Source organism: Nerophis lumbriciformis, linkage group LG16, assembly GCF_033978685.3.
Source record: "Nerophis lumbriciformis linkage group LG16, RoL_Nlum_v2.1, whole genome shotgun sequence".
Classification (NCBI taxonomy): domain Eukaryota; kingdom Metazoa; phylum Chordata; class Actinopteri; order Syngnathiformes; family Syngnathidae; genus Nerophis; species Nerophis lumbriciformis.
The window spans coordinates 29,487,099-29,510,417 of NC_084563.2; the positions used below are offsets into that span (position 1 = coordinate 29,487,099).

General features: G+C 40.8%; 1 protein-coding gene across 7 annotated transcripts in view; it reads right to left on the reverse strand.

Annotated features, from left to right (window-relative positions):
• Window positions 1-22,914, reverse strand: part of kdm4c (lysine (K)-specific demethylase 4C) — a 123,524-nt gene extending 100,610 nt beyond the window's left edge. For 4 of the 7 annotated variants that reach the window (XM_061976918.2, XM_061976919.2, XM_061976917.2 and 1 more), the window contains exons 1-5: window positions 22,767-22,913; window positions 16,029-16,195; window positions 15,788-15,963; window positions 8,359-8,473; window positions 8,059-8,252 (exon numbers count right to left, since the gene is read on the reverse strand). In XM_061976918.2, coding sequence (XP_061832902.1) covers window positions 8,059-8,252; window positions 8,359-8,473; window positions 15,788-15,963; window positions 16,029-16,172 — 629 coding nt within the window. In that variant the 5' untranslated portion in view covers window positions 16,173-16,195; window positions 22,767-22,913. Of the gene's footprint in view, window positions 1-8,058; window positions 8,253-8,358; window positions 8,474-15,787; window positions 15,964-16,028; window positions 16,196-22,153; window positions 22,253-22,766 lie in introns of those variants that run through there. The other 3 variants (XM_061976923.2, XM_061976922.2, XM_061976916.2) reach the window with 2 other exon arrangements.
• Window positions 22,915-23,319: the final 405 nt, after the last annotated feature.

Here is a 23,319-nt window from a genome sequence, read left to right on the forward strand (position 1 = left end):
GGTCACCAAAATAACCGAAAGACCGGAACTAAAGCACTACACACAGGAAATGACAACAAACTCAAAATAAGGCAGGACAACCTGGTGGAGTTTCATTTTTAACCTTTTCTGCTGGTGGTGTGCCTCCGTATTTTTTTTATGAAAAAAATGTGCCTAGGCTCAAAAAAGGTTGAAAAACACTGTTCTATATGTTATAGTTATTTGAATGACTCTTACCATAATATGTTACGTTAACATACCAGTTAGTTATTTATGCCTCATATAACGTACACTTATTCAGCCTGTTGTTCACTATTCTTTATTTATTTTAAATTGCCTTTCAAATGTCTATTCTTGCTGTTGGCTTTTATCAAATACATTTTCCCCAAAAAATGCGACTTATACGCCAGTGCGACTTATATATGTTTCTTTCCTTCTTTATTATGCATTTTCGGCCGGTGCGACTTATACTCCGGAGCGACAAAAATGCAAAATAAAGAAGGAAAAAAACATATATAAGTCGCACTGGAGTATAAGTCGCATTTGGACTATAAGTCGCTCCGGAGTATAAGTCGCATATATATATATATATATATATATATATATATATATATATATATATATATATATATATATATATATATATATATTACAAAATATACAGTATACCGTATTTTCCGCACTATAAGGCGCACTAAAAAACCTCCAATTTTGTCAAAAGCTGACAGTGCGCCTTATAATCCGGTGCGCCTTATATATGGACCAATATTGAGCCTCCAACAGGTAAAAGTTTCAATCAATCAATCACAACTACGGTAAGCAGCCGCTGACTTCATTTTCCCCCGTAGAAGAAGAAGCGCGCAGTGCATGCTGGGATATATGACTGCGCGAGGCGTGCAGTTTCATTTCCATTTGTGTGTTTATGTAAAGACCCCAAAATGGCTCCTATTAAGAGACGCGCTTACGACGCAGAGTTGAAACTTAAGACGATCAGTCACGCAGTAGAACACGGGAATACACTGACTCCATTAATGACAACTTCCACGAGACGCATGTTGGATGCCGTATCCGCCCAACTGTTTAATTGGGACACTGAAGAAGAAGAATTCGAGGGATTCGTGGATGAGGAATAACTTAATAAAGTGATCTTTACATGTTTATTTAGTGTGTTGTGTTGTGTGACATTAACGTTTGAGCAACGTTGAGTTATTGTTATTGCTCTGCACTATTTGGAGTGTTACTATATTGTGATTGATTTAGCGTAACAGTATCAGACTGTTTTTTTACCTGTTTATTGAATCAGGGAAAAGTTCCCCTCCACTATGTGATATAAATGTTGCACTACATGTTATACCTTGCTGTTGTTAAAAGATAAACAAAACACCACGTAACTGACTTTACCTCGGGGAAAATAATAAAACAGCTGTTTATTCATTTTGGGAGTGAACAGAGTTGTCAGAACGCTGGTTTGTAATCTATTAATAAAGTTTGACTGACCTATCTGACTGTTTTGTTGACATTCTATTTAGCGCAGCTCCATCTAATGGATGCATAACGTAACCCCAGCCTCTACTGTAGCGTCTATTTTATGCGCCTCATAATGCGGTGCGCCTTATAATGCGGTGCGCCTTATATATGAACAAAGTTTTAAAATAGGCCATTCATTGAAGGTGCGCCTTATAATCCGGTGCGCCTTATATTGCGGGGAAATACAGTATATATATATATATATATATATATATATATATATATATATATATATATATATATATATATATATATATATATTAGGGCTGCAACAACTAATCGATTAAATCGATTAAAATCGATTATAAAAATAGTTGGCAATTAATTTAGTCATCGATTTGTTGGATCTATGCTATGCTCATGCGCACAGGCTACGTTTTTTTTTAATTTTGTTTTATTTTTTTACTTTTATTTATAAACTGCAACATTTACAAACAGCTGAGAAACAATAATCAAAATAATAGGGGTGTAACGGTACGTGTATTTGTATCGAACCGTTTCGGTACGGGGCTTTCGTTTCGGTGCGGAAGTGTACCGAACGAGTTTCCACACGGACATATTAAGTAGCGTACTGCACGTTGTGTAAACAATGCTCAAAATGCCGGACATTTGAGGCATTTAAGAAACTCTGCCCTGACAGCTCCGCAAAAGAGGACATGTCCGGTGATAGCATGCTAGCAGCGACCGAGCTCGGTCCCGACTATACATCCTCTTTTCACCAGACATGTCCTCTTTTGTGGGGCTGTCAGGGCGGAGTTTCTTAAATGACACAAATGTCCGGCATTTTGAGTTAGGGTTGCGTGTATTTTCAATGTACGTTCAGGGTTAAGAAGGTTAAAAACACAACAAACAGCAGCATTGGTGAGGGAGGGGCAGAGACAGAGAGAGAGAGAGAATTGTGATAAACGTGCATGCATCATCAGGCTCTGCTTTTTATCCATAGATTTATCGATTTAATATGTTATTACCTATAGCAGGGGTGTCAAAAGTGTGCATTTTTGTAACATTTTCCTTGTTTTATTTGGCAAGTTGAAAGAACATGGTGCCAGTATGCTCTTTTTTTCAATAAAATACTGGAAAGGATAGAAATGTAGTTTGTCTCTTTTATCTGATTATTATTCTATTAATCGACAGATTAATCGATTATCAAATTAATCGTTAGTTGCAGCCCTAATATATATATATATATATATATATCTTCTCAGCTTAGCACAGAGAAGTGAGTGACAGAGGAAAAGCTGGGGTGACTTCAGTAAAGACATGGTGAGATGGTGGAAGGGATTCTACACTGCTGAGAGTATATCTTAAAGCTGCTTCCATCCATACACTCCACCCCCCTCAGTGTGTGTGTGTGTGTGTGTGTGTGTGTGTGTGTGTGTGCGTGTGTGTGTGTGTGTGTGTGTGTGTGACACTGATCCCTGCAGGGTGGAGAGCCTACCCTGTGCTAATGAGAAGAACTCCCTCTCGGGCACAGACACAGAGAGATGGAGCAAACAATACTGACAAAAAAACTTTTTTCCTCCACCAACTGCAATCTTTTCTTTTTTCACTTCATCGTTTGAAACGTTGCTTCTTCATACGCTGCTTCTCTTCAAGGTGCACCTATGCATTGTGTTTCCTCTGAGCTGCTCAGTTAAGACGAGAGGTGGGCGAAATAATCAATTTTTACATGCGTCGCAATTTGAACATTACACAATCGATTAGTACATGTCAATAATCAATAATGGATGTATTTACTGTGAATAAAATCATGCAGACAGTTCTACAACTTGACTGACTGCAGTGATGAACCTCACCTCCTGTATTTTAAGGGCACTTATTTAAAAATGTGGGAATTATTTTTCAACTGTTTCTTATTACAAATGCACTGGGTTTTTTTAAGTTGCAAATGATAAATGCTTATTTAGTGAAATGAAAATAAATGTAAAACTGCATCAATATACCGGTACATAAATTAAAGATGCATCGATAAATGATTTTTAATCGAATTGTAGCTCCTGAATCCTAATCAAATCGTGAGAGTCCCATCTCTGGTTAAAACCAGTCATGTGTTCAGTCTAATAAAATAGTTCCAATAAAGAACAACAATTGTGGCGTGACAAAGATAATAATGCAGAGTTTAGACTGCAGTATATTCATGTATGTTTTTATTTATTCTGGTGGTAGTTTGCAGTAATGTAAGACGACTACCCATACAGGGCCGGCCCCTGGCATGAGCAGGTGATGTTTAAGGCAAACTTGAGGGGAGCCGACAGGTTTAAAACTAAATCTAGATATTGCATTGGTTTTGAAAATGAAGAAATATCAAAATGGCCCCAGCATGCTTTGATTTGTGACTGTGCGGTAGAGATGCGCGGTTTGCGGACACAACCGCGGAGTCCGCGGATTATCCGCGGATTATCCGCGGATTATCCGCGGGTCGGGCGGTTGAAATAAAAAAAAAATTAGATTTTATCCGCGGGTCGGGTCGGGCGGTTGAAATAAAAAAAAATTAGATTTTAAATAGATTCAGGCGGGTGGCAGTTAAACCAATTCGGAAATATATATACATAGTTAAATGTTGTTACCCACATACGAAAAAGGAGCAGGCACCTGCAGCATATGCCACAACAGAAAAAGAAAAAAAAAGAGATGGACACTTTTACGGAGCGGAGAAGGGACGCCTCGCCGGGGTCCGGGACCGAGGCCCCTTCCCCCGAGAGGGCCCCACCGGGAGCCGTATCTGAGGTGATCCGCGAGAAGGGCCCGACGCACGTCCAGGGTCACCACCGCGGCCACCGCACCGACACCCCGCCGCGGCCGGCGTCACGCGCAGCAGGTAAGCAGCTTCCCTGCCCGCCACCCCCGTGGCCGGGGGCTCGTAACAGGGGTCACTCCGCGCGCTTCGCCCGCGCAGCTTACCTGCCCGCCACCCCCGTGGCCGGGGGCTCGTAACAGGGGTCACTCCGCGCGCAGTGCGCTCACGAAAGGGGTGGGGCTCACCCTGGTGAGCCGAGTGGGCCACTTTTGGTAAGCAGAACTGGCGCTGCGGGATGAACCGAACACCGGGTTAAGGCGCCCGATGCCGACGCTCATCAGACCCCAGAAAAGGTGTTGGTTGATATAGACAGCAGGACGGTGGCCATGGAAGTCGGAACCCGCTAAGGAGTATGTAACAACCCACCTGCCGAATCAACTAGCCCTGAAAATGGATGGCGCTGGAGCGTCGGGCCCATACCCGGCCGTCGCCGGCAGCGAGAGCCGCGAGGGCTAGGCCGCAACGAGTAGGATGGCCGCCGCGGTGCGTGCTGAAGCCTCGGGCGCGAGCCCGGGTGCGAGGGACATCGCACCTCCACGCGCTTGGAGGTGAGCTCAGCGCGGCTCCCAGATGATTGCGCACTGGTGTGCGTCTGGGCCGTGACAGCGTGGCACACATTGAATGTCTCTGCTACATTGGATCAGTCTCCTTTCTGTAACAGGCAAAAGCTTTATAACCTCACTAATGCCTTGCATCATCTATATTAGATATATAACAACGGGCGGGTGCGGTTTTGATTAAATGTTAGTTCGGGTGGATGCGAATGGTTGACGACTTTTGTGATGCGGTTGCGGATTAAATAATTGCCTATCCGCGCATCTCTACTGTGCGGCCCTCGGTGGAAAAAGTTAGGACTCCCCTGAGTATTAGTGTTTCATCGACCTCTTTATTTTAGCCTAATGAATGTATTTAAATGCAATGACCTTGGTTTATTTACTTCCATTATAGAGCCACAAGTGGTCAACAATAAAAGCATGGTGGTCTCCCCTGTGTGCACATGGAGGAACTATGTTGTAAAATAAGATGTGTTTGTGGTGTTGCTGCTGCACTACGGCCTTGTAAACAAACAAATGCATGTTTTGTTTCTTTAATTGTGTGAATGTTCCAAAACATTCACACATTTCCTTTTATACACCAACATTCATCTATTTATTATTATTATTATTATTATTATTTTCCAGATTGTGCCACGCTCTACCTTCCACATTTTACACCCGATTCAAACCCTTCCAACTTCAAACTGTTCAGCCTATTCGGGAATCGCGGGCTTTCCCTTGACAAATTCCAAAAATTCCCAGATTTCCCGGGCCATTTTTCCCATTCAAAATAAATTGGCCATTTTTCAAACATTCAACATTCCCACATTTTCCAACCCATTCAAACCATTGCACCTTCAACACATTCCACTCACCCTGGACATTCAAACTATCATTTTGCCGAGGTCCAAAAATTTCCTGGAATTCAGGTTTTTTCAAACTCTTTTTTCACCCTTTTTTCTGTCGACTCCTCTTTCCACATTTTTCAACCGTTCCACTGTCAAAACATTCCTCTTAAGCAGGACAAAAAACTAAGTTGTTTTTTGAACTGGAAAAATTCCCGGTTTTCACGAAATTTCAGGAATTCTGTAATAGCATTTCCCAATTCAAATTGTTACTACTTCAACATTTCTCAAAACACCAACACCAACCATTTCAACTCATTCAATATTTTTTTTTGCATTTTCAACAAAATTCCCCACTTACCCCGAAATTTCAATGCAATTCCCATGAAAAGAATGGGACATTTTTCAAAGTACCACAACTCCCACATTTTTTATCCGATTCAAACTGTTCCAACTGCAAATATTCAACCTATTCAGGAATTGTGAGCTCCCTTTCAACAATTATAAAAATAAATCCTGGATTTCTTTGAATTCCCAGTTTTTAGGGACATTTTCCCCATTCAAAATGAATTCTCCATTTTTCAAACTTCCACAATTCCAACATCTTTCAACCGATTCAAACCATTCCACCTTCAACACATTCAACTCATCCTGGAAATTCAAACAACCATTTTTCCACGTTCAACACATTTCCCATTTTTGCCTAACCTTATTTCCAACCTTCTTTAGTGCGATGACTCCTTTCACATTTTTCAACCCATTTCAAGCGTTCCACTGTCAAAACATTCCTCTTAGTCAGGACAAAAAAACAAGTTGGTTTAAGAACTTGAAAAATTCCCGGTTTTCCCAAAATTCCGTAATTCCATTTTTCAATGAAAAAACTATTACTACTTCAACATTTCTTGACAGATTTAAACAATTCCAACACCAACCAACTCATCCATTCAGGACATTCATGATTCTAATCATTTTCAAAAAATCCCCATTTTCCCAAAATTCCCAAATTTCCAGGAAGTTCCCATTGAAATGAATGGAACATTTTTTCAAGTCGCACAATTCACCATTTCCACATTTTTCAACCGATTGAAACCATTCTGCCTTCAACATATTCCACTCATCCTGGACATTCTAAACTATCATTTTTACAAGTTAAAAAAATGTCCTGGAATTCCCAGAATTCTCGTTTTTTCAAACCCTTTTTTCTGTCGACTCCTCTTTCCACATTTTTCAAGCGCTCCACTGTCAAATCATTCCTCTTAAGCAGGACAAAAAACAAAGTTGTTTTTTGAACTGGAAAAATTCCAGGTTTTCCCAAAAATCTGTAATAACCATTTTTCAATAACAAGGCTGTTACTACTTCAACATTTCACAACCAATTTGAAAAAATTCCAAAACCAACCATTTCAACTCATTCAAATTTTGTTTAGCATTTTCCAAAAAATCCCGCTTTTCCCGAAATTTCAATGAAATTCCCATGAAAAGAATGGGACATTTTTCAAAGTACCACAACTCCCACATATCTGATTCAAATCATTCCAACTTCAAAATATTCAGCCTGTTCAGGAATTGTGTTCTCCCTTTCAACAATTAAAAATAAAAAAATCCCGGATTTCCTTGAATTCCCAGTTTTTAGGGACATTTTCCCATTCAAAATGAATTGTCCATTTTTCTAATGTCCACATTTCCCACATTTTTCAACCGATTCAAACCATTCCACCTTCAACACATTCAATTCAACTTGAAAATTCAAACAACCATTTTTCCACATTCAACAAATTTCCAGGAATTTCTGTTTTTTTCTAACCTTATTTCCAACCTTTTAGTGCGAGGACTCCTTTCACATTTTCAACCCATTTCAAGCGTTCCGCTGTCAAAACATTCCTCTTAGTCAGGACAAAAAAACAAGTTGGTTTAAGAACTTGAAAAATTCCCAGTTTTCCCGAAATTCCATTATATAATTTCTCAATTAAAAAACTGTTACTACTTCAACATTTCTTGACCGATTTAAACAATTCTAAAACCAACCAATTCAGCTCATTCAGGACATTCATGCTCTTAATCATTTTCAAAAAAAATCCTGCTTTTTCCAACATTTCCAGGAAGTTCCCATTGAAATGAATAGGGCATTTTTCCAAGTTGCACAATTCCCAATTTTTTTTACCTATTCAAACCATTCCAATATCAACACATTCCACTCATCCTGGACATTCAAACTCTCAAAATCCGTTTTTCCTGGAAATTCAAACTCTTCAACATTCAAACCATTCCAACATTCAAACTATTCTTACATTCATACTACATTCTGTCAGCATTGCACTTCAGCATTGGAGCATTCACACCTCATCTAGTTTGGCACATAAAACTCCATACTAACCAGGACTTGGGCTCGCCAAAATGAAGGTAGTTGATGCTGTAGAGGTCCATATCCTCTGTGTGCCAGGAGAAAGTTGTTTTCCACATGCCAAAGTACAGATACGGCGTGTTGACCCCCTGGATGGACACCCCACTGTCCTCTTCGATGAGGTCCAAGATGGAGTTGAGGTGACCAATGTTCCATTCCTCCACGTCCTGCAGCACAGAGAGCTTGGTGACAACGCTGCAAGAAAGTCACCTGCTACAAGGGAGCCCAGCAAACGCTGCAGCCAGTCAAGTAAAAAAAAACTAAGAAGTCTACCTGGTCGTAGAGGCTGCCGCCGACATCAGCTCCATAGATAGGGGACACAAAGGTGAGGTTCTTCCAGTATTTACGCTCCAGATCTTCATAGTTTAGGTAGCGAGGTGTACAGTACCTGTGGGCGAGGAGGAACACACCTTCACGTAGTTGTCGTGTATTTAACAAGGTACAATACATATTTTAGTGAGATTGCAGCCAATGGGTTAGTCTACTCTATACAGTATTTACAACCTTACTAGTGTTCACTTCACAGCCACAGATGGTTCATCTACTTATTGACATTATTTACACATTACTTTGTCTGTTTCAGTCACTATGTTATTTAGTCACTACAGTAATTATGTTCACATCCACAGGAACCACATGGGTTAGCCTACTCTATACAGTATTTACAACCTTACTAGTGTTCACTTCACATCCACAGATGGTTCATATACTTATTGACATTATTTACACATCAGTAAGTCTGTTTCAGTCACTATGTTATTTAGTCACTACAGTAATTATGTTCACATCCACAGGAACCACATGGGTTAGTCTACTCTATACAGTATTTACAACCTTACTAGTGTTCACTTCACAGCCACAGATGGTTCATCTAGTTATTGACATTATTTACACATTACTTTGTCTGTTTCAGTCACTATGTTATTTAGTCACTACAGTAATTATGTTCACATCCACAGGAACCACATGGGTTAGTCTACTCTATACAGCAGGGGTCCTCAAGTACAAATCTTGAAGGTCCACAAATGTTTTTTTGAAACAGGCTGGGTCCGTTTATTATCGGTCAAGCTTATATAATAGCAGGAGGTAGGTAGTTTAACATTTTCTTAAAATTAACAAAAATAAAATAAATATCCAATAAAATACATGAAATATTTTCTTTGAAACAAAAATAAATAAGAACTTTGAAAAAATGTGTCCTCTGCATTTGACCCATCCCTTGATCACCCCCTGGGAGGTGAGGGGAGCAGTGGGCAGCAGCGGTGCTGCGCCCGGGAATCATTTTTGGTGATTTAACCCCCAATTCCAACCCTTGATGCTGAGTGCCAAGCAGGGAAGAATGCTGGTATGAGCTTTTAAACATAACCCGTTAACTGCTGCCAATCAAATGGTGAATAAGATACTCTTTAGGGTTCATATGTTTGTAAATCTGACTGTGTTGAAGTCAGTGCCTCACCAGCCATCAACCTCACCGCACGTTACTGCTCTGTTGCTATTTGTTGTTGTGTCATAGATTTAACAAAAATCTTGCTTGATGTTTCATATGGCTTTTTCAGCCTCGTGATTTCTTTTTTTCTTAGCTCTGAATCATGAGGAAATCCATCCATCCATCCATCCATCTTCTTCCGCTTATCCGAGGTAGGGTCGCGGGGGCAGCAGCCTAAGCAGGGAAGCCCAGACTTCCCTCTCCCCAGCCACTTCGTCCAGCTCTTCCTGTGGGACCCCGAGGCGTTCCCAGGCCAGCCGGGAGACATAGTCTTCCCAACGTGTCCTGGGTCTTCCCCGCGGCCTCCTACCAGTCGGACGTGCCCTAAACACCTCCCTAGGGAGGTGTTCGGGTGGCATCCTGACCAGATGCCCGAACCACCTCATCTGGCTCCTCTCGATGTGGAGGAGCAGCGGCTTTACTTTGAGCTCCTCCCGGATGGCAGAGCTTCTCACCCTATCTCTAAGGGAGAGCCCCGCCACCCGGCAGAGGAAACTCATTTCGGCCGCTTGTACCCGTGATCTTGTTCTTTCGGTCATAACCCAAAGCTCATGACCATAGGTGAGGATGGGAACGTAGATCGACCGGTAAATTGAGAGCTTTGCCTTCCGGCTCAGCTCCTTCTTCACCACAACGGATCGATACAGCGTCCGCATTACTGAAGACGCCGCACCGATCCGCCTGTCAATCTCACGATCCACTCTTCCCTCACTCGTGAACAAGACTCCGAGGTACTTGAACTCCTCCACTTGGGGCAAGATCTCTTCCCCAACCCGGAGATGGCACTCCACCCTTTTCCGGGCGAGAACCATGGACTCGGACTTGGAGGAAAATGTCTCTTCAAATTCGCGGTGCTCTTTCAGATAGTGACGTTTCAGATTTTCACTTTTCACCAGAGCAACAGTAGTGTTGCATAGTAGACACATTGGTCTGGTACTTGCAGTAGGTAGGATGAAAACATATTGCTCTGTCCATTCTTCCTTGAAACGTCGGTTTTCCCTGTCCACCTTTCTTTTACCAGCCTGAGCCAACTTGGAGCATGCCATTGTGATTTGATTCACATTCAGTGACTGACAAGTGAACAGTTAGCGAAGTAGCGATACGAGACAACTGTGTGCCTGCAGCGAAAGGTTCCATGCACTGTGCACATGACCCAGGTGGTAACAGCCTATCAGCGCGTCGTTGTGAAAGAGATGACAACCCATACCCCGGAATTAGCCAATCAGAGTGGCGTTCTCTCGCTCTCACTCCGTCTCTCTCTCTTTCTCTCTCTGAGAGAGAGAGAGAGAGAGAGAGAGAGAGAGAGAGAGAGAGAGAGAGAGAGAGAGAGACGGAGTGAGTGAGACACGAGAAGTGTAAACGAAACGTGGAGATATTTGACTAAAAACAACAAAGAACGTTGACTTGCGCTAGCGATAACTCACAGATAAATACAATTATTATATTTTTTTATAATAATTATAATTATAATAATAAAAAAAACATTTTTTTTTTACTATAATTCGTGCTGGGTCCGGACGGACACGTCGCTGGGTCCGGACATGGACCGCGGTCCACCTGTTGAGGATCACTGCTATACAGTATTTACAACCTTACTAGTGTTCACTTCACAACCACAGATGGTTCATCTACTTATTGACATTTACACATTACTATGTCTGTTTCAGTCACTATGTTATTTAGTCACTACAGTAATTATGATCACATCCACAGGAACCACATGGGTTAGCTTACTCTGTACAGTATTTACAACCTTACTAGTGTTCACTTCACAGCCACAGATGGTTCATCTACTTATTGACATTATTTACATCACTAAGTCTGTTTCAGTCACTATGTTATTTAGTCACTACAGTAATTGTGTTCACATCCACAGGAACCACATGGGTTAGTCTACTCTATACAGCATTTACAACCTTACTAGTGTTCACTTCACGGCCACAGATGGTTCATCTACTTATTTACACATTACTTTGGCATTTTTGCTTTGATGGCTCTGACATGAGCCTTCCTAGCAAATTTCTGAGCAGCTTGCATTTTTCTTTTTGTTTCTGCTTTAGTGGATTCTGCCTTGGATTCTATAGCCAATTTCAGTCTCTTTGACTCTGTCTCCGCCCGCTTGAATATTCTCTTTTCTCTTCTCCGACTCTCTCGTCGCCATTTGAGATGTCTGTTGTGATTTCACTTCCTGGTTCCATGACCCGTCCCATCTTGCCTCTTATTGGCCTGTCCCTAATGTTTTGCACTAATCTTAACCAATGGTGACTCATCGTCGTAAACAACCAACCAATCATGGATGTTCTTATACGTAAACCAACCAATCATAGATGTTTCCTGTATAGTTTGTCCTCTGCCCGTGGAGTTAAATGAAAATGTTTATTTCGGTCATATAATCAACCATCAACCATTTTGTGTGATCAGTTTAACAGTACAGATTATACATATTTAACAATCATACACATTTACACACAAAAACAAAAGAAAAAGAATGACCGAAAAAGGAATAGGCTGAAGCCAAAGCTTATATTTGCCTATGCTATACATTCACTGAAAATTAGATTACCTGGAACACCATCGTTAAAAAAATCAATGGAATGAAAGTAATTGTTACTATATTTTATCATTTTCAATTATTTCAGCTTTCAAGGCTTTCTTAAACCTTAAGAAAGAAGTACATGTCTTCAACTTATCACTTAGCTTGTTCCACCATTTAACTCCTAAAACTGAAATACATTTGTATTTTATATTCCTTCTTACTTTACCTATTTCAAAAATCAATATCCCTGTAAATTATAGTTTTCTCCTCTTAATTGAAATAAGCTAAGAATACAAGCTGGAAGGCTGTTGGTCTTTACTCCAAACATCATTTCCATTGTTTTTAAAAACACAATATCTGAACATTTTAAAGGGGAACATTATCACAATTTCAGAAGGGTTAAAACCATTAAAAATCAGTTCCCAGAGGCTTATTATATTTTTCGAAGTTTTTTTCAAAATTTTACCCATCACGCAATATCCTTAAAAAAGCTTCAAAGTGCCTGATTTTAACCATCGTTATATACACACCCGTCCATTTTCCTGTGACGTCACATAGTGAAGCCAACACAAACAAACATGGCGGAAAGAACAGCAAGCTATAGCGACATTAGCTCGGATTCAGACTCGGATTTCAGCGGCTTAAGCGATTCAACAGATTACGCATGTATTGAAACGGATGGTTGTAGTGTGGAGACAGGTAGCGAAAACGAAATTGAAGAAGAAACTGAAGCTATTGAGCCATATCGGTTTGAACCGTATGCAAGCGAAACCGACGAAAACGACACGACAGCCAGCGACACGGGAGAAAGCGAGGACAAATTCGGCGATCGCCTTCTAACCAACGATTGGTATGTGTTTGTTTGGCATTAAAGGAAACTAACAACTATGAACTAGGTTTACAGCATATGAAATACATTTGGCAACAACATGCACTTTGAGAGTGCAGACAGCCCATTTCAGGCACGCTAAGAACATATATTTTTCCATGATTTCAGCACTCAGGTTAACCATACCTAAATAGACACAAAATACTGCATTACACAAGACTACCCGAATGTACTCGAATGATTGAAAAAATAAATGTTTTTAAGCTAAATTATTGGTAAACACAGTTTATGTATAATAATTTACGTAAAACCGCGAGTAATGAATAAAGTTTTCATCAATTAATATATTCTGTAGACATACCCTCATCCGCTCTCTTTTCCTGAAAGCTGATCTGTCCAGTTTTGGAGTTGATGTCAGCATCTGCTTTGAGTGTCGCAGGATATCCACACATTCTTGCCATCTCTGTCGTAGCATAGCTTTCGTCGGTAAAGTGTGCGGAACAAACGACTGACCATTTCGTCGGCTTTCCCCACAGCCTCGTATTTTGAACAAATTTCGTCCAATTTCTTGCCACTTTCGCATCTTTGGGCCACTGGTGCAACTTCAATCCGTCCCTGTTCGTGTTGTTTCACCCTCCGACAACACACCGACGAAAGTGAGAAAATGGCGGATTGCTTCCCGTTGTGACGTCATCGCTACGAGAGCGAATATTAGAAAGGCCTTTAATTCGCCAAAATTCACCCATTTAGAGTTCGGAAATCAGTTAAAAAAATATATGGTCTTTTTTCTGCAACATCAAGGTATATATTGACGCTTACATAGGTCTGGTGATAATGTTCCCCTTTAACACATTAGAACTTCTAAATAATGGATTGGTATGTTCATAGTAGCACGCTTTGTGTATTATTCTAATCACCCTTTTTTAACTTTAATTATTGGCTCTATGTTTGTTTTATAAACATTTCCCCAAACTTCAACACCCATCCATCCATCCATTTTCTACCGCTTGTCCCTTTTGGGGTCGTGGGGGGTGCTGGAGCCTATCTCAGCTGCATTCGGGCGGAAGGCGGGGTACACCCTGGACAAGTTGCCACCTCACACAATATGTTAAATATGGACAAATAAAAGAATAATATAACATATGCAGACATGTCTTATTCAGCATGCGTCTTACTTTATACAGAATAGCAATGGATTTGGATATTTTTCTCTTTACATATTCAATATGTGTTGCTTCACTACGTAGTTCCATTATTAAAGGGGAACATTATCACCAGACCTGTAAGCGTCAATATATACCTTGATGTTGCAGAAAAAAGACCATATATTTTTTTAACCGATTTCCGAACTCTAAATGGGTGAATTTTGGCGAATTAAACGCCTTTCTAATATTCGCTCTCGGAGCGATGACGTTGTGACGTCACATCGGGAAGCAATCCGCCATTTTCTCAAACACCGAGTCAAATCAGCTCTGTTATTTTCCGTTTTTTCGACTGTTTTCCGTACCTTGGAGACATCATGCCTCGTCGGTGTGTTGTCGGAGGGTGTAACAACACGAACAGGGACGGATTCAAGTTGCACCAGTGGCCCAAAGATGCCAAAGTGGCAAGAAATTGGACGTTTATTCCGCACACTTTACCGACGAAAGCTATGCTACGACAGAGATGGCAAGAATGTGTGGATATCCTGCGACACTCAAAGCAGATGCATTTCCAACCATAAAGTCAAAGAAATCTGCCGCCAGACCCCCATTAAATCTGCCGGAGTGTGTGAGCAATTCAGGGACAAAGGACCTCGCTAGCACGGCAAGCAATGGCGGCAGTTTGTTCCCGCAGACGAGCGAGCTAAACCCCCTGGATGTCTTGGCTCACACCGTCCCTTATGCCACCGAAGATGATCAAGAGAAGAATATCGACCCTAGCTTCCCTGGCCTGCTGACATCAACTCCAAAACTGGACAGATCAGCTTTCAGGAAAAGAGCGCGGATGAGGGTATGTCTACAGAATATATTAATTGATGAAAATTGGGCTGTCTGCACTCTCAAAGTGCATGTTGTTGCCAAATGTATTTCATATGCTGTAAACCTAGTTCATAGTTGTTTCCTTTAATGCCAAACAAACACATACCAATCGTTGGTTAGAAGGCGATCGCCGAATTTGTCCTCGCTTTCTCCCGTGTCGCTGGCTGTCGTGTCGTTTTCGTGGGTTTCGCTTGCATACGGTTCAAACCGATATGGCTCAATAGCTTCAGTTTCTTCTTCAATTTGGTTTTCGCTACCTGCCTCCACACTACAACCATCCGTTTCAATACATGCGTAATCTGTTGAATCGCTTAAGCCGCTGAAAGCCGAGTCTGAATCCGAGCTAATGTCGCTATAGCTTGCTGTTCTTTCCGCCATGTTTGTTTGTGTTGGCATCACTATGTGACGTCACAGGAAAATGTACGGGTGTATATAACGATGGTTAAAATCAGGCACTTTGAAGCTTTTTTAGGGATATTGCGTGATGGGTAAAATTTTGAAAAAAACTTCGAAAAATATAATAAGCCACTGGGAACTGATTTTTAATGGTTTTAACCCTTCTGAAATTGTGATAATGTTTCCCTTTAACTTCATCATTTTTAATGGAAAACCGTAGTTTTTACCACTGGATTATCAAAAACCGTACTCATGACGGTTGTTGGCAGGTATGGCAAAAAGACAGATCAAGATTTGAACACACATTGTAGGTTGGAAAAAATGGAGAAAAACAGAAAATAGAGATAAAAAAAAGACAGATTTCTGACTATAGATGGAAAAATCCCATGCCTGCTAATAAATACAATGAATATTGTAATGAAAGGTCTACTCACATGTCACTGTTAGCCAGTCTCCTGAACTCCTGCACGCTGAGTGGCTTCTTCTGGATGTTGTACTGAGTGAAGAGCCCCGACTGGCCGGCCATCATCTGCTGGATGGGGGCGTCGATCATCAGGTCGTCGATGTCGTCGTAAGTACGGCGAGGCTTCCAGCCTTTGGGAGGAATCACCTGAGGGACGGAGGAGAGGGATGATGCAAGTGTCGCTTCCAGAACAAGATGCAAGAACTTCCTACCTTAGCCAGACCTGCACGGTGTGCGCCCTGAGACTCCATGTAAACCAAGTACTTGTTGAAGTCCTTGAACTCCTCCATGGTGGGCCTGAAGGTCATGATCTTGCAGGTGGGGTTGGCAGGGGTGTACGCCTCTGCTTCCGCCATCCTGTCGCCTCATCAGATGGAAACTGGAACACAACCAGATGGATTATTCAATCAATCAATGATTATATTTTGGTTAAAATGGCAACACAATAACCTCCATCTACCAGCCCAAAGATTTGTGAACGTTTAGCTTGACCAACTTTTGGATCCAGACAAATGTGCAAACCATGTCTCTAAGTACTAGAGATGCGCGGATAGGCAATTATTTCATCCGCAACCGCATCACAAAAGTCGTCAACCATCCGCCATCCACCCGAACTAACATTTAATCAAAACCGCACCCGCCCGCCATCCGCCACCCGCCCGTTGTTATATATCTAATATAGACGATGCAAGGTATTAGTGAGGTTATAAAGCTTTTGCCTGTTAAAGAAAGGAGACTGATCAGAGACATTCAATACGTGCCACGCTGTCACGGCGCAGACGCACACCAGTGCGCAATCATCTGGGAGCCGCGCTGAGCTCACCTCCAAGCGCACGCGCGTCACTCAAACTGCTGCAGGCAGCTGCGTTCTATCTTGTTTTAACATCCTGTGGCACTCTTCTGGGATCACGGCGGACGAAACTGCTCATGCTCAGGGTGTTTGTGGAGGTTCGGGGTTTTGCACAAATGTGATGCACCATGTTAGATGTCCCGGTTTTGTGACTGTCGTAGACATTAACAGCGTCGCAGCTCTTGCAAATCACGTAGCCAGCATTACTATCATCCTGATTTACAACCTCATAAAAACGAGTCCACGCTGAACTTTTCTGGCCTTTTTTTCCCCTGGTCTTTAGTATTCCCTTTTTAGTTTGTCGCGTACCACGTTTGCTGCCGGCGTTGCCATCTCTTTTTTTTTTCTTCTTCTGATGTGGCATATGCTGCAGGTGCCTGCTCGTTTTTCATATGTGGGTAACAACATTTAACTATGTATATATTTCCGAATTGGTTTAACTGCCACCCGCCTGAATCTATTTAAAATCTAATTTTTTTTTATTTCAACCGCCCGACCTGACCCGCGGATAAAATCTAATTTTTTTTTATTTCAACCGCCCGACCCGCGGATTATCCGCGGACTCCGTGGTTGTGTCCGCAAACCGCGCATCTCTACTAAGTACCCTTCATTCATTCATTCATTTTGTGTCACACCTGCAGACAAAAATCAGGGCACAGCATTTTTGGGGAGGCGGAGCCCTCGACGTCACTTCTTGTGTGCTATTTCTGTCTTTTGACAAGTCTTGCCAACTCAATATGAGTCACCAGACCAGCGTGGAAAGAAGGAGGGAATCGCTGTGGAGTTTTTAAAAAAAAAAAGAGAGAAAAAGACTATTTGCAAGAAGTATATAAATGGAAGTAGGGTTGTACGGTATACCGGTACTAGTACTCTTTCATCCTGCACTACAACCAGCTAATGCAACCAAATGTCATTCTTATCTGTACTGTAAAGTTCAAATTTGAATGACAATAAAAAGGAAGTCCAAGTCTTCTTCTTTCTTTCTTTCTTTAGTTTATTTGGAACATGAACACACTTACAGTATAATACATCACACAATTTCATATCATTTCACTTGACATCATGTCCGAAAAGGAGTAGGAAGAAGCAAAGCTTATTTAATCCTACCCCTTTCCTACTTCAGAGCGTTTACAAATATATACATTCATTTAATGACTTTTTATAGCAAAATGACATCCGTGAATGAGTAATGCAACAGTTTTGTACTATATAATGAAGTCAGTCATTATTAACATACTGACATGACGAATATCTTATTTTCAATAAGATTGAAAGTATTTTTCATAATTCTTCTTCTTTGTACTTTGTAAGCACTATTCATTAGAACAACTTCTTAAAGTGGATCATATCAGTACAATGTTTAACTTCTTTACTTCATCCATTCCATCATTTAATTCCACATACTGATATGCTATCAATCAATCAATCAATCAATCAATGTTTATTTATATAGCCCTAAATCACAAGTGTCTCAAAGGGCTGCACAAGCCACAACGACATCCTCGGTACAGAGCCCACATAAGGGCAAGGAAAAACTCACCCCAGTGGGACATCGATGTGAATGACTATGAGAAACCTTGGAGAGGACCGCAGATGTGGGTAACCCCCCCCCCCCTCTAGGGGAGACCGAATGCAATGGATGTCGAGTCGATTATTGTGAGAGTCCAGTCCATAGTGGATCCAACATAATAGTGAGAAAGTCCAGTCCATAGTGGATCTAACATAATAGTGAGAGTCCAGTCCATAGTGGATCTAACATAATAGTGTGAGAGTCCAGTCCATAATGGATCTAACATAATAGTGAGAGTCCAGTCCATAGTGGATCCAACATAATAGTGAGAGTCCATTCCATAGTGGATCTAGCATAATAGTGAGAGTCCAGTCCATAGTGGATCCAACATAATAGTGAGAGTCCAGTCCATAGTGGATCTAACATAATAGTGAGAGTCCATTCCATAGTGGATCTAACATAATAGTGTGAGAGTCCAGTCCATAGTGGATCTAACATAATAGTGTGAGAGTCCAGTCCATAGTGGATCCAGCATAATAGTGTGAGAGTCCAGTCCATAGTGGATCTAACATAATAGTGAGAGTCCAGTCCATAGTGGATGTAACATAATAGTGAGAGAGTCCAGTCCATAGTGGATCTAACATAATATTGTGAGAGTCTAGTCCATAGTGGATCCAACATAATAGTGAGAGAGTCCAGTCCATAGTGGATCCAACATAATAGTAAGAGTCCAATCCATAGTGGATCCAACATAATAGTGTGAGAGTCCAGTCCATAGTGGATCTAACATAATAGTGAGAGTCCAGTCCATAGTGGATCCAACATAATAGTAAGAGTCCAATCCATAGTGGATCCAACATAATAGTGTGAGAGTCCAGTCCATAGTGGATCTAACATAATAGTGTGAGAGTCCAGTCCATAGTGGATCCAACATAATAGTAAGAGTCCAGTCCATAGTGGATATAACATAATAGTAAGAGTCCAGTCCATAGTGGATCCAGCATAATAGTGTGAGAGTTCAGTCCATAGTGGATCTAACATAATAGTGTGAGAGTCCAGTCCATAGTGGATCCAGCATAATAGTGTGATGTGAGAGTTCAGTCCATTGTGCAAGAGCGTATCTAGTCGATACTACTATGATTACATTGATATCTTTTTATATTCACAAAATCTTTTTTCCTTTTTTTAAAATTCATATTATGTTTATAAAGTCAGGAAATACGTCCCTGGACACATGAGGACTTTGAATATGACCAATGTATGATCCTGTAACTACTTGGTATCAGATCGACACCTAAATGTGTGGTATCATCCAAAACTAATGTCAAGTATCAAAGAAGAGAAGAATAAGTGATTATTACATTTTAACAGAAGCGTAGATAGAACATGTTAAAACAGAAAATAAGCAGATATCAACAGTAAATGAACAAGTAGATTAATAACCAATTTTTACAGTTTGTCCCTCATAATGTGTACAAAATAATAGGTGTATAAATGACACAATATGTTACTGCATACGTCAGCAGACTAATTAGGAGTCTTTGTTTGTTTACTTACTACTAAAAGACAAGTTGTCTAGTATGTTCAACATTTTATTTAAGGACTAAATTCTTATTTGATTGCAATAAGAAACGTATGTTCAAATAAAGCCAATAATGCCATTTTCTGTGGTCTGCTTTATTTAGAAAGGATCAAAATACATTTGGGTACCGGTACCAAAATATTGGTATGGAGACAAGCCTATTTCAGTGTCAATAAAGGTTTTTTTCTATACCAAAACGTGCTTGCAGAGTTCTGGCTCCATACTCATACAGTATGTTGATTTTTACTTCACTCTGATATTTACTTTGTGTAGTAAAGTAAAACCATCTGTTTCTCTGGAAGTTTTTAAATGACAGTTGAATCTATTTTAACAGATTTTAAAAATGAGTTCAAATCAACTCAACGTCCAACTCAAATGTGTACAGCAGATCAAAAGCAATTATTGTTTGACGAGTTGACTAAATGAAAAATAATTGCTGACTATTAAAATAATTGTTAGTTGCAGCTGTCAAATGTGTGCAGTACACTTTTGTCCCATTTGTTTGTGCTGCAAAACCATTATAGTTTTTAAGTTATTTACGTCTTATGGAGCTGGTTATAAATCATCAAACGCTAACAACATAAAAACTATGATAGACAAAAAATGTTTGCAGGAGAAACGATTGGGACTAGTTTGGGGAAATGTAGATATAGTTGGAGTCTATATGATTAAAAACAAGTTTGTTACATGTTAATAACATAAAAACCATAAAACGTTAAAAACGTTCCAAAAAAAGTAACAGCACCAATTGAAATGTTTGCAGCATAAGCGATTGGGGACAAGTTCGGATATAGTTGGTGTCAATATGATTAAAAACCACAAAATGTTGAAAACGAAATAAAAAAAAACGCACAAACGATTGGGACAAGTCTGGGGACATTTGGACTGGGAGGGGGGCAAGGAATTTAGGTATTTCACCATCTACGCTCCGTAATATCATCAAAGGGTTCAGAGAATCTGGAGAAATCACTGCACGTAAGCCATGATATTATGGACCTTGGATCCCTCAGGCGGTACTGCATCAAAAAGCCACATCATTGTGTAAAGGATATCACCACTTGGGCTCAGGAACACCTCAGAAAACCACTGTCAGTAACTACAGTTGGTCGCTACATCTCTAAGTGCAAGTTAAAACTCTACTATGCAAAGCCAAAGCCATTTATCAACAACACCCAGAAACACCGCCAGCTTTGCTGGGCCCGAGCTCATCTAAGATGTACTGATGCAAAGTGGAAAAGTGTTCTGTGGTCTGATGAGTCCACGTTTCAAATTGTTTTTGGAAACTGTGGACGTCATGTCCTCCGGACCAAAGAGGAAAAGAACCATCCAGGCTGTTCTAGGGTGAAAGTGTAAAAGGCAGCATGTGTGATGGTATGGGGGTGTATTAGTGCCAAGACATGGGTAACTTACACATCTGTGAAGGCACCATTAATGCTGAAAGGTACATACAGGTTTTGGAGCAACATATGTTGCCATCCAAGCAACGTTATCATGGACGCCCCTGCTTATTTCAGCAAGACAATGCCAAGCCACGTGTTACTACAGCGTGGCTTCATAGTAAAAGAGCGCAGGTACTAGACTGGCCTGCCTGTAGTCCAGACATTGAAAATGTGTGAAGGCTAAAATATGAGAAGGGAGACTGTTGAACAACTTAAGCTGTACATCAAGCAAGAATGGGAAACAATTCCACTTCTACAATGTGTCTCCTCAGTTCCCAAACCTTTACTGAGTGTTGTTAAAAGGAAAGGCCATGTAACACAGTGGAAAAAAATGCCCCTGTGACAACTTTTTTGCAATGTGTTGCTGCCATTAAATTCTAAGTTCATGATTATTTGCCAAAAAAAAAAGAAATTTCCAGTGTGAACATGAAATATCTTGTCTTTGCAGTCTATTCAATTGAATATAAGTTGAAAAGGATTTGTTGTATTCTCTTTTTATTTACACCACGTGACAACTTCACTGCTTTTTGGCGTGTGTATTATAACAGAATAGGTGAGCATGTATAGTATATGTAATTCATGTTATGACCAGCAGGTGGGGGTGTTGCTCGCCATAAAGTGGATTAAATGCCAGCCAATCCTTTCATGCTGCCAAGGAGGATCTTCCACGTTCCTCCCGTGGATCCATCCCACTCCCAAATCTGACTTTTACTCCCCGAACTAACGAAGCAGCACTATTCTATATTTGCACACCGAACCGTCACCGACATCGGTGTCGTGTGTGACGTCATCAGCCTTTGCTTACGTAATGTTTACACTCTCTTTCTTGTTTACACCACTCGCCATTGTCCCGCCAGTCACGTTTAAATCACGCTAAAAAACCCCGTTACGTCATCCATGAACATAAAACACAAGACAATTAGTGGATAATAGATGATGTTTGTGGCGAAACTTGCCTTTTAACGCAGCTTGGATGGTGATTACACGGCTAATCTTTGTTGTCTGGCTAACCGCTAGCTAGTGTAACCTATTTTTATGGACTTCCGCTCTTTTCGCCTTCAAAATAAGAGCTCAAGGCATATACCATATAACAGCTTATAAGAGGAATTTAACATCACAAAGAGGCAAGTCCATAAAAATCGGCTACACTAAGTTGTGTTGTGATGCTAAGTAGTGAAATAAAAACACACATTGGCGTCACCACGGCGTGTTTAACGAAGATGTTTAAACACGACTGGAGCTAACTACAGCTAGCACAGCACCGTGCTAACTTCTGCCTTTAAATGTCCCACGCAGGGAAATGTGGCCATCACAAACACGACAAGGCCCACATTAATCCTCCTCGGGGGTGTTTGTGCGCATTCCCCCAGCATCCGTGCATAAAAACAGGCGTGCAGTGGAGATTAGTCGCCACAAAGCTGCCATTTAGCCAACTTATCCAGCTAGCTGTGCTAGTAGCTGTTAGCTGCAGGAGGAATGTGTAAAGTGTCTGCTTCAAAGACCAAACGCAATAATCCCGCCCGTGCAAAAGTGTGTTGTTGTTATTATTATTGAAGGTGCAATCATTACCGTGACTTGGAAGGAGCGAGCCGTGCAGTTGTTGTGATTTCCTTCCTAGTGCGGCCCAGCAGCTGATTCACATGACAACTGCTGCTCGTGCTCGTGCTCGTGCTCGCCTCTTTTTTTTCTTTTTTTTTTCAATTTAATAAACCTTTATTTATACATTTCAACATTTACAAACAGTTGAGAAATAATAATCAAAGTAAGTACAAAAACAGTACAAAACAGCGCCAGGGGGTTGTCAATTCAAAGTATATATATATATATATATATCATACTTGCCAACCTTGAGACCTCCGATTTTGGGAGGTGGGGGTGTGGGGGGCGTGGTCGGGGGTGGGACAGGGGCGTGGTTGAGGGTGGGGGCGTGGTTAAGAGGGGAGGAGTATATTGACAGCTATAATTCACCATGTCAAGTATTTCATACATACATATACATATATATATATATATATATATATATATATATATATATGTCTTAATAAGGTTATCCAAAAAATAGTGCTCGATACCGTAGTAGAGCGCAATATATGTATGTGTGGGAAAAAAAATCACAAGACTA